This window comes from Mugil cephalus, chromosome 14 (assembly GCF_022458985.1).
Source record: "Mugil cephalus isolate CIBA_MC_2020 chromosome 14, CIBA_Mcephalus_1.1, whole genome shotgun sequence".
NCBI lineage: Eukaryota > Metazoa > Chordata > Actinopteri > Mugiliformes > Mugilidae > Mugil > Mugil cephalus.
The window spans coordinates 1693222-1706032 of record NC_061783.1 but is presented as its reverse complement, the minus strand read 5'-3'; the positions used below and the strand labels follow the sequence as shown (position 1 = coordinate 1706032).

General features: G+C 41.7%; 1 protein-coding gene across 1 annotated transcript; it reads right to left on the bottom strand.

The window, feature by feature from the left end:
* Window positions 1-6573: 6573 nt before the first annotated feature.
* LOC125020051 (1-acylglycerol-3-phosphate O-acyltransferase ABHD5-like) lies at window positions 6574-10126 on the bottom strand. Its single transcript, XM_047605264.1, has 7 exons — window positions 10009-10126; window positions 9330-9412; window positions 8788-9181; window positions 8001-8152; window positions 7490-7601; window positions 7217-7397; window positions 6574-6929 (listed from the first exon to the last, which is right to left on the bottom strand). Exons 1-7 carry the CDS (start codon window positions 10050-10052, stop codon window positions 6810-6812), a joined length of 1086 nt encoding a protein of 361 aa, XP_047461220.1. The 5' UTR covers window positions 10053-10126; the 3' UTR covers window positions 6574-6809.
* Window positions 10127-12811: the final 2685 nt, after the last annotated feature.

Here is a 12811-nt window from a genome sequence, read left to right as displayed (position 1 = left end):
AGATGCCAGGCCCTGCTGTGGGACAGAGCAGAGCAGAACAGTACAGAGCGAACTACTAAGAACTGCACCATTGTATCTAATGCCTTGGAAACATTTTTGTAGGCCTTTGTAACTATGAAATGTGTTAGTTTTGAGTGGCAATTCAAAGGTTTTAAATGTTAGGATTATGATGATCTTTTTATTAATGCCTGTAACCAAAGTGATATACTTTATGGAACACCTGATTTATTTTTTTTATTCCCCTCATCTGTGGTATCTGTAACCAGAAAAATAGAGATTATTTTTACAGAAGAGACTTGACTGGGCAGATTGGACCTGTTTGCACAACAGATTCACCCTTTCTGTTTCTATTCCTGAATAGTCTCGACGCTTCCCAACCCCCAGACAGTGAGACACTGCAGGGAGTTGTAATCTCTGCAACATCTGGGCTACTGTTCCACATCAGCCAGCTGGGAGGAAATCAGATCAGACCAGATGAGCTCTCTGGGTCGTCGCGTGAACCTGTGTGACCCACAGTCTCATACACAGTACAGAGCTCGACACAAACAAGCGGGGGCATGGAAGCCATTCTGGATATCACGCACAAATAAGCAGGTGACAAAGTTGTGATGTGGATTTTGAATGGTGAAAGGGATCTCAGAGGATGGTTTGTCAGAAAGACAATGTCATGTGTGCACTATGGCACGTGCTGGAATCGTCTGCCCACAATCTAGTCAAGGCTGCAAGACCAACACATCTCTGCTGCCTGGTCTCTCTCAACCTCTTACTGTAACAAACAGTTCCCATATACACTGCCTGGCCAAAATAATTGCTACCTGGATTTAAGGTAGGAGCCTCATATTGGATAATCACTCCATGACTGATTATCTTTCAACTGGCAACAAGTTATTTAACCCTAACTGATGCAATGAGTAGCTTCTCATTTCTTAAACAACCATATGAAAAGACACATCTCATGGTCAAATCACTGGCTGCATCAAGCAGAGAAAACATCTAATGAGATTGTAGCAGAAACTACTTAAATTGGGTTAAGAACTGGAAGGTGAGGACCCATCATCTTTGAGTGGTCAGCTGTGTAGACTTAAGAAAACCACTTATCACTGGCTAACCAAAAAAGGTTTCAATCTGCTAGGGAGCATATAGGTTGGACTCTGGAGCAATGGAAGAAGGTCATGTGGTCTGATGAGTCCAGACTGACCCTGTTCCAGAGTGATGGGGCATCAGGGTAAGAGGAGAGGCAGATGAAGTGATGCCCCCATCATGCCTAGTGTCTACTGTACAAGACTGTGGGGGCAGTGCTATGATCTGGGGTTGCTGCAACAAAATATTAGAGTGTGTGACCTTTTTTGGTGGCGACTTTTTTTTGGCCAGGCAGTGTTTAACATAATATCTAGAACATGTAGAGCTTGTTTTATGCGGAAAGGTGTGGCTAACCCTAGCATTAGCGGTTGTGTGTGTGTGTTTATAGAAGATGCTGTGTGTAGACAGCGGCTCAGCCTGGCACACTTGTAGAGTGACACCATCTACACTATCCGCAGCAAACAGATTATCTGCTTCTGGCAGGTCAGTGAGCTTTAGCAGCAGCCGTCTGTTAGGTTAACTCTTCGACTGACGTTAACACAAAACAATCTGAATTTCTACTGTGACAGTTTGTCGGCTGAAAATGGAGAACAATACAAATGGAGTTTGTTCCTACTGATGAACAGCATGACCAGAATTTTACATTTACAGTCGTTCTCATTGCTGTCATAGCCAAGTTTTATCTACCCACTAAACACTAAACAGCAGACACACACAGATGGTTTCTGTCAACTTTTATTCAATGCTCTATCCAAATTATGAATGAATGCAGGTGGTGGTTTACCCTCAGAGTGGCAAGCTCTTAAGGTGATTCAAACAATGGACCACGGCAGTTAAGTGAAATATGATCTGTTGACAACATAAAGCCAGTCATCAGTACCACTGAACTTGATTACTAAGCGACCTGATCGTCGAATTTATGGCCCTGCATTTGTAAAGCACGGCCTCTCTGTGGTGTCAGTTTCAGAGTGAAGGATGTATCTGTCAGCGGAACATTTAATCTGACCGTCAGTGGAGCCGAATGTTCAGGCCGAACGCCTGCCACCAGGCAGTGAGCGGAGCCACTGAGGAAGCTGTCCACCAATGCAAACACACACGCACAAGACACAGCGCATAGTATCTTGGAGCCCAACGGACACCTCTGAGACTAAATATACGGTCTGCCCAGACACTGCTGTTATTTTGAGACTTCATTTCTTTGCGACTATGCCGATCTGGCACCACACACAAAGATGCAGCTGATCTCCCAGTACACAGAAACAGTATGGCCACCTGATGGGGCCTTTTATTTATATAACACAGAATGTGTGCAGTGATGGTGAGCGCGTGTCTCACTGTAGGCTTTTTTTCCAGAGAGAGGAGAGTCGTTTAAAGGAAAATTTCATTAGCAATGACAGCATGGGAAAAGGAACAGTACTGAAAAAGAACAGTTATCACAGTCATTACAAAGAAGATACGGCAGTTTAACAATAAAATGACCTGTGAAACGCACATTATATAGCAAATAAGAACAGGAGAAGACATCATGCAGGCAAATGTGTGTGGAAAATAATGTTACTGTCGCTGTGAAGGAGAGAGGACACAGCTGGAGAACATTTAACATCACAGCTGAAGCAGGTGCCGCAGCACTCCTGCTGAACAGTAAATCACCAAGCAGCACCTACTGCTCACATACCGAAAGCACAGCTATGGACCAAATCAAATTCACTTGCTAAAGGAAACTAACTGTGGACCAGGGAAGCATATGCACCTCCAACCAAGCATATGTATTCCTGTTTGAGAGGACATCATTGTGGCTCATCCTTTTGGGCCACATCATGCTGGTTCTGAGAGCTGCCTTTAATGATTTTAAATATGAGAATGACCTGCTGGACGTTTTACAACCTGGAGGAGAGCCCTATGTTTCTGAAATAATTAACAACTCCAGCCTGTGGTCTTTTACCCCATGTGGTAAGAAGAACCTGCCAGATAAATATTCATTATTCACTTTTAAATCACCCCCACACACGCGTAAAATAATAAAAATAAAATAAAAAATAAAATAAAATTATAACAGAAACACAAGTTGTAAAGATAGGTATTATCCACACAAAGACAGCGAGACAGACGCAGAGTGACACAGGCAGAGAGAGAGAAATAGATAAGAGATGAGAAGGAAGCGTTGTACCAAGATGGACAGATTTGTGACCGGCATAAAGTGCAAATCAGATGCCAAGTCTGTCACAGCTGTAACAGGGACGCAATCTGCGCAACAATGAACAAAACAAAAGTAAAAGCAAGAAAACACTGTATGAGGGCTTATACTGTTCCTATATCAAAGCCGAACCACTGCACTATGACAACATATGCTTCCAGCTTTGATATGAAGGCATTTATGATCAACCCCTGAATTTGCCTCCTGAAATTTAAAATGATAATAACCATGGGGTGTCTACAGATGAGTGGATGTGGATGAGGAAGGCCCATCTCTAAACTCTCTGTGAATTCATTTGGGGAAACTATGGGAATTTAACTGGCGACAGGGAGAAGCTCAGAGGTCAGATGTAGTTCTGCAGGATCAATAGCTCCAGCAAAGTGAGAGAAATTACCAGCTTTAAGATTTTATGAATCAGCAGCACTTCATTTCGGAGCCGTTCCCACTGATGTCACTGCTGAAATGCCTTCGCACACATCTTCAAGCAAACGTCTCAATGCCTCTTCGGATCCTTTTCATGATTCCATTTTCAGATGAAGAGAAGTCATCACATCATCAGCTTTTCCTGTGCTGCATCTGTAGTGAACAACCAACCAGCTGGCAAACTCACACCCTGGATCTGTTAGTCTTTCCTGACGCACTCAGTCAGAATTGACATGCTGTGATCATTAGACTCGCGTTCGGCGTAATTTGAGAGCTGTGAGTTACTGTGAAGTGCTCTGGCTGCATAAAGACCGAAAACGCTTTTGGAATTTTGGGAAACTCAATCTGCCCTTCAGATCTAAAAGTGCTTCCTAGATAGATGAGCAGAAAGACTGATACTCATTTCGTTTAACAATGACTGCACAGACTTCACTGACTCCTTTTATTGTGTAAATGTCAGCCTGGCTCCTGCCTTTGTGAGTAAAAATAGATCTCTGGACTGTAAATATCACCAGTCACTCATAGGCAAACTATATTTGTTGAGATCAGACACAAGGGGAGAGGAGCTGCCTGGTCATAATCCATGCATCTCATTACCTTGTTTGACTGTCACATGAAAAATGAACTTAATGAGGATGGATACCTTTAGCCTGGTGGATGTTTGAAAATGACTGGTGCTACAGGACAGCCATCTGGAAATACTGACTCCACCTTTCATCTACAGAAAAATGCATTTAAGCTCAGGAAAATAGTTAATTCCAGTTTAATATATAGGTTAGGGTCTTAAATTAGCCAGAACGATGAGTCGCAAAAAAGGGGGGAAAAAAAGGATCCTTTTAAATGTGAGCTCCTAATGCTTTGGCTGCACAAACCTGCATGTGGCCGTGCTGATTAAAGACGCAATAAGAGCTGATGCCATGCCAGCAGCAGCGCAACACTGTGTGTTTAAACACACACCTTTTATGTGCAGTTATTTCAGGCCCTTAGGCTTTCAATTATATCCAAGCACACAATCACAGCTTCTGTCACTTTTCTTACTTTTTTCCCTTTTCGTAATGAAATGATTTGGAGCCCATGTGACCAAGTGGGTGACAGAAAGAAAGACACGCACCTGCACGCACGCACACACACAATGAATAAGTCTGCAGGCTTATTAGGTGAGTATTCTGGACAGAGGCCAGGTCACACTGTGCGCACACGTCTTCCACCCCGAGAGGCCGTGCACGTGGAGCTCCCAACGAATGCTCCCCGCTGCCTCAACAAACAGCTAGCCAGCATCTTCAAGAAAACAAACAACCCATAATTACCCCATCCAACTACAGCATCATTTCCTGGAGGTCGGCAATCCAAAAGACTCAGTCGCCGTGGCTACCCTGTTGCCAGGAGACAGTCGGATGGGCCGTGTTGATGTCTCAGAAATGACAAAGTTGGGCAGAGGTAACAGAGGGTTAGAGCTGGTAAATGCGACAGCGCTCTGAGCTGATATGCAGTGTACACATACATTGCTTGCTCGACTTTCAGTCACAACTTTTACAGTTAGCATCCTGCAGTTAGAGATTCACTGGAAATAATAATAAAAAAAAAAAGCTTTAGTTTTCTAATAAACAAAGTCCAATTGCAATGTGTGTGTCAAAACATGACCACATCTCCTAAATCCAAAATGTGCAGTACATCAACACTTTATTATGTTACACAAACCTCGAGTATAGTGGGAAACCAACTGTGTCCTGTCAGTACTGAAACTGACTGAAATCAAAACTACTCTTCAACCACATGACTGGTCACTGTGGTTAAATGTGCACACTATCTAACTACTTGTTAATGTTAATGTTAGGGAATATAATTAAACACAACACACTAAAAAGTATATGAAATAATTTAAACCTAATTATTCTACACTAAAATGATAAGAACAGACTAGGAGCTGACTTCTTTATGATGTTGGCAGTTAGTTTGGAGTTGAGTAAATGTTATCGGCCTTTATTCAGTGTGGCGTCTGTCCCTCTCTTAGCCAAAAATAAATGAATCCTGTAAAGCCTTTTCACCTTATGAAAATGACACCAACAATCAGTTAGGGAAAAGGAGCCATCTGTCGACCAGGAGATGCAAGCCCTAATCTCCTCACCCTCATGTATAATTAACATTACTCCATGCTAGAAGTACCGTTGTCCCAAAACCCCACGGGATTCCTTTAAACTGAAGGAAAGTGACACTCGCACAGGAAACCAGGTTTGTTATTGCACTGACAAAAGTTTGATGCTGACATTTATGAGTTTGGTGTTATATTATCCCAGAGCTTAAAATTCAACAGCAAACTTCTAAGTAAAAGATTTTCACATGTGCACAAATTCAATGTTTCCCAGGAAGTTGTTCAAGTCATGGCAAAGCCTCTTCAAACAGAAGGCCTATTTTTAGTCCAGCACACATTTCTGACCTGATTCTGTCACTGCAGTCGTGACTTAGCAGCGAGCCGAGCGTCGGACTGCTCTTACAGCATCTCTGTCCAGGTCTCCTGAGTAGGTCACTCAACTCAATATGCATGTGAGAGGCGCTTTGTGTGAGATTAGCCCCCTGCAAAGGGTGAGGTGCAGACTTCACGGCGTTACTGTGCTGCCATCTTCTGGCCACGCTCAGTCAGAGCCTGTCTGGAAAGGACGGGAAGATTCCTGAAAAACACACCAGCCCTTTGCTCTACTTACTTCTCCCTCGCATCTCTCAGAGTGGGTGAGGGGTCAGAAAATGAACAAACTCTGTACCTCTACCCTAAACAACAGATCCCCTTGAGTGTGTTTTCTTCTTTTTTTAGAGTTGCACAACATTTTCAAAGAAATCATATTAACTTATTATTAACACGAGGACAAGAAAACACCAACAACTGCAGTTCACATTTATTTACAAACTGTATTTACACCAGGCTGGATAAAGGAACCCATTAACAAAATCCCACTTTAGACCCCAAACCTCAGGGAGTATTAGACTGTGGAACGATGAGTCAAGTGTCCTCAGTGATGGGTCTCTCTTAGAGTAAAGTGCATGATAAGGAGGCTGTGGTTGTGAAATGGGTTTGTTAATCCATGTGCTCTCCTGTGTGTTTTCCCCAGAAAGGGAATTCTCACTGCATTGTTCCCTCATCTTTGCTTTTCCCCTCTGCCCTGGCGAGAATCTGGAGGACCGTCTGGTTGAAGTCCTCGGGCTGGTCTGCGAAAACGTAATGGCCAGCTCCTCTGATTACCTGACAGGCACCAACAGAAACAATCAGGTGTTTTTAGATAAAGATGTTGTGTATTAAACAGGCTGTTGAATGTACAAAACGTTACAGTACACTATATACAATATACTATATATGCAAAATTCCCTCAGAAGTTTGCTTAGAAAAACACAATTTGGATGTGAAAATTAAACTGTGACAGTTACTTCTGCAGCAACTCCAACAAATCAAACTGACAAAAGTCACCAGTGTTTGTTTTTATCCCTGTGTACTTCAGACACATGCTGCAAAAAGCAAGGTGAACAACCTACTGTAATTTCAACATCTGGTCTGGTTTTCTTGAATGCATATCCGGAGTCGCTGTCAATGCTGGAGCGTGAGCCATAGATGAAAGAAATGGGAATGTGCGCTTGGACCTGGTCGATCCTCTCCAGCATGGGTCTCTTAGCCCAGCCATAGGGAATGGTCATGTTCTTAAAGGCCGTCTCTCCACTGAGAGCAGAAAGAAAAAAAAGCACAAGCTCATACGGCGTGACTAGAACTAACAAATATGTGAATACTGGCTGAACGAGAAGGCTCCTCACCTTGGAGTCTGGGCGTTCAGGTGGTAGATGTAGTCGGACACAGTGTTGTCGTCAAACACAGAGGAGTATTTCTGCTTGAAATCAGACCTGATGGTCTGGACCAGCATTGGACCTGAGAAATGAGAAAATTAAAAAGCAAAGCAGTCACCATGTCAGGAATACTTTCCGCTTTCTATTATAAGCAATGATTTTGTTTTCTCCGCTATAAGCTCATAAAAAAAAAGAAAAAAGAAATAGGATGTGAGAAGAAAAACCATCAATATGCTCATCGTATTCAATCAAATGAGACAGGGATGTTTTATAGGAGTAGGCAAACAAAGAGCAACATCTTTTGTGTTGCCCTGAAGCAAAAGGCTTTAATGTGGGTATTTAAAAAGAGATGGTTGAGATGTCTCAATCAAGGCCCCAGTTTCTTAATTATAAATGACCTTGTTTAAAGTTTAAAATCCAGCTGCCAAAACATCAACATTTGTATCATGAATGTGTAACAGGAGAATGTGCGTCCTCATACCTAAAGGTCCAGCCAGCCTGAGTCCAGCTAGAGGGTTGAAGGGGCTCATGACTGCCCCCATGGCTCTGATCCACACTGGAATGGATGTGTGGTGGGGGTTCTCTGGACGTGCTGGGAATCCCCACGGCTCTACCAGCAGCAGATGTTTTACCCTGAACACATGTGATTACTTGATAAATGCACATGCTAAATGACAAAAGTCAATTATGAAGCCTCACTTTTTTTTATGCCTGCAGCTTCTTTGGCAGATGGTACAGTAGAATAACGCACCTAAAAAAAAAAAACTAAAAAAAAACAACAGCCTCCACGACTCTTTCACACGCATTCTTAAGACATTAAACAGCAGGAGGGCAAAGTTTACAACTGGCAGAATTATTTGGCAACTCAACACATTTGTGACACACTATACAGTTGATGCTGTCTGTTGAGCTGTTGAGACCTAAAATGAAACCACAAAGGACCCTGTTTTTATAACAGTAAACTCTACGAAAGCTCCATCTATTGATAATTTCTCTTCTATTCTATTATTTATCATATATATTATCCACTCAGTTTATGAATCAGTTGTTTAGTCTATGAAATATCAAGAAGAAATCAAAGATGCTCATAAAAATCACCCACAGGCAAATATAAAAACTGTCATTTGTGATTTGTGAATCAGAAAATAAAAATTAAAACCTGCAAATGTTAATTAAAACAAGTCTGCTTGAGAATATAGCTGCAGACAGGGTTCTCATTAACCCTAAACCCTGCTAACTCTCATCCTTCCTCCCACCCACCAAATCACCTGTGCGGGTATTTGAGCGCGTAGGCCGCGGACAGGTATCCTCCAAGGTTGTGTCCCAGCAGTACCACGTCCTCCAGCCCCACCTTCTCCCTCCACTCTTCCAGGGCCTCCACAAACTGCTCCTCCGCCCCCTCGGGGTCAATGCTGAACTGGGGACGGCTGCTCCTGCCGAATCCCAGCAGGTCCAGGGCGTAGACCGGTCCGCTGCTGGAGAGAGCGTCCAGGTTCTGGGCCCAAAGGGCGACCCCTCCTCCAAAACCGTGCAGCAGAACCAGAGGAGTCCTGGGAGGGTGAGACAGGGAGCTCGGCCGAGGCTGGGCATTAAAAGCTAAGGTCCACAGATAGTTGGAGCTGGATATCCGGACGTGCTGCCTGGAGAAAGGTCGCTTCACAGCTGAGAGGGGGGATTATGAGGAGGAAGGAGGAATCACAGGGGACTCATCAGCTTTAGATTCATTAGACTCATGTTTTAAGCCTAAAGCAACTAAATGAAACATGTTCCAACAGAAAGTGGTTCAACCAACTGTTTAAGTCACACTTACTCTTGAGCATTTTCTCCTCAGCATCTTTGAGCTTAGTAGGAGAAGTGGGGCACCAAGAAGGAAGCCAACTTAACATCCAGGAGCTGAGATTCAGATGACAGCCAGTCAAGCCCCCAGACAGGCAGATAGGACACATAAAGCACGTGCAAAGACAAGCAAAACATAAACTGAACTTTGCCCATTCAGTATCAGTGTTGTCAGTATCCAGTCCTCCTTCTAAAAAAACTTGACTGCTACCAGTCACCAGCATAGGGAATAAAGTCCAGTAACGTCAATAAAATGCGTCAATTTCAATTTGATTGCTTTCCAACAAACATGTTTAGTCAACATGCACATCACTGACGTGAAGAGCATTTTAATGCAAATTCAACATTTGGAATACAAATATGGGAAAGAGGTACCTTTAGAAGTTAAACAAAGTTGCGCTAATCACAAAAATAGTTCTCTATAAGGGATTATTTGGTTCAAAGTTTACACTCGGTGGTTTAATACTCGTATTGGAGAGCAGCCCATGAGCAAGTATTAAAATAAGACCGTCTTAATTTTGGTTTGGTGTGGGCTCTGGTGTTTTGTTAAAGTTACTCATGAAGAGGTCGACACTAGTTCAAGAAAATAGCGTAGCTTGTTGAAGTAAGGGAGTAAACGCTTAAAAGAAAGAGAAAACACTAAAACTTCTCACCTCTGCTCCATGGTCGGTTGGATCTCCTCCGCCATCCTTCTCATAATTTATGACTTAAACGGTGTCGCGACTTTCGACGGTTCCCACCAGTGAGAGGTTGCGACTTTGTTAAAAAAAAAAAAAAGTTCTGTCAGTCTTTTATGGTGCATTCACGTGCACATCGTAAAGAATAGAAATCACAGGTTTAAAAGAAATTAAAATGAACGACACAAATCACACGACATACGTGCGAGCAACATGCGGTTACGTTATGATGATGCGAATAAAATAAGTTAATTTCCTGGCAATTGTTTTTTGAGGAAGCTTTTCAGTTTTTAATTATGTGGATTTTTTTCAACTGTACATGAAGGCAGCAGCCTTGGAAATTTTAAATCATTATGTACCCCTGATATGGCAGCAGACCTCCTGGCTTCAACCAGGTGATGTTCTACAACACGTAAAACGTTTCAGGGAACAGTTAGAGGTAAAAAGGTAATAATTAAATAATTTAAAAAAAATTGTACCTTTAAAGGAGGGTCGTGTTTTGTCTAGATGGCTTTAGCACGTTAATTAGCATAACTCCCCGTTAGCATCGTAAACTGACCTGAATGTCGTGAAAGGAGTGAATTGAATGCTTTATTATTGCCATTGTGCAACAGACAATATATATATATATATGTTAAAGTATAACACAGTTACCAATATATCTGCTACCATATGATCATGAGGGAAATAAATGGAAAGTTAATTTAATTCATCTTCCTCGAAGATTTAAGTGTTGCCAAAGTAATAAAACATTTTTTATATTACTATTTCCTATAACAAAAAACAAACAAAGCAACCTATTCCTGCTGTGAATCGCTTTAACTCTTAAAAGGGAGTTTGTCTTATAGTTTTTTTTTTTTTTTTTTTTTTTTTTAAAAAAAAAATAGGTTATCCTTGAAAAACTCAGGAGCTTCCCTAAAGAAATTATCTTCTGGTCAGTGTTGGTCTATGTTTACATTTATTTGTATCTTCAGAAATCTTACGGACTAAGAACTTCCTTAATGAATTCAACAAATCGGTATGGGATTTAAACTAAGCCATTTTATACACTGAATAATTTGTAAGAAAAAATACATTTGACCAGTTTTACTTGAGGCTTTATTATGACAACATTTATTTCAGACACAGCGATGACTTACAAACGATGGCGATGGCTTTTCATGGATGATTTGTAGTTTTCTCTCTTACAGATGAACCGCTTGAGAAGAGCCCTGCCGGTATTCGTCCACAAGGTGGAGTAGTTGTGTTCTATTGAGCTATACACACTCATACATGTACACTCACTTGCCAGAACATTAGGAACACTAGTGAAAACGAATACATTCTAGCATCTAACAGTCCTGCACTAAATCCCTCTTCATGGTAGTTTATGTTGAAATGGCATCGGTGTTCCTTCTCCTTTTGCACTGTTCTGTTGATTTTGTTGGTGTGTTATGTTGATGTCTGTGTATGTTTGTGTACAAGCTACTGGACACTCGAATTTCCCACAGGGGATGAATAAAGTAATATTCTAATTCAACTGGATGATCATATTGGAGAATGTAGTGTGGTGCTGTTAAATCAGATTGAAATAAACGCTATTTTAAACTGATGCTAAAATATGAACTTTCATGAAACTAAGATTTAGGACTGTTACAATGGGATACATTAATTTTCGCTAGTGTACCTAATAAACTGGCAAGTGGGTGTAGAAACACACTCTCTGGCTACTTTGTCCTTCATTCTTCAAACACAATTTTCCTCTCATGCCACCCACTTCTGGTGGCTCTCAGACCATGGGTTGACTGAGTGGTTCCTGAGTGCTTCATTTCCTTTGCTCCCACAGATGCACACACTCATTCTCTCTATGTGTTACAGTGCATTCACTCTGCTGAGTACTCAAAATTTCATAAGCTAGTAGACAATGAGGCTGTAGCCCAGCCCTATGAAGAGCAGAGGTAGTATAAGTCTGTAGCTGTCTGGAGACCAGTAACTGGGTGAAGCTTTTAGTGTAGAGACAGCTTAAAGCTGCAGCGGAGAGCCGGCCTGCCCATTGTGTCTCACAAACTAAATACTAGTCATGCTAGCCAGAGGTACACACCTCCCCTTTCTTTTATTTGGGGGAGCAAAATCAGTAACCCGTGGCAAACAGAGCCTCTGTTCAGTCCCATCAGTTCTGGGACAATCAGGAGGAAATTTCACAAGCAGTCATTACATTTCAGTGTACATGATCAGACTGTCAATTCTAAATGATGTCTGGAGGTATATACTAAAGTAGCAAGGATCCTGCAGAAGGTCCATAGAATGATATATGGTATGATCATCACCCCCAGATGTGCACTCACTTGCTGCTTCATAAGGCACTTAATCTTAGCTTCATGAAGATTATGGCATTCAGTATTTGTGTGCTTGATTTAACTGTGTTTTTATGTTGGAGGCTGTGGATTCTATATGTTTCAATTATTTTGACAATCCTTATTTGCTCAGTGGGCTTAGCTAAACACTTCAGTGTTTATTCCAGTCTAGTTTAACATCATCACGAGCTACATCTTCTAAAATGATCTTACACTTAAGTTACCACCTTTCTGACACTATTTGAGTGCAGGACTTTTACCTCAGAATGCCTTTATGTTCACTGGTGTATCTAATGTTTTTGCAACTGAGTTTATAAAGTTGGGTGTAAAAGTCATGTTCCTTGGTCACATTTGTCACAGACGTAGCAACAAAAAATGAAGGCAGTTATTTAAATGCTTAAAAAAAGTCATTATTTGTATGTGTTAACATTATTGTCCAGTGAATT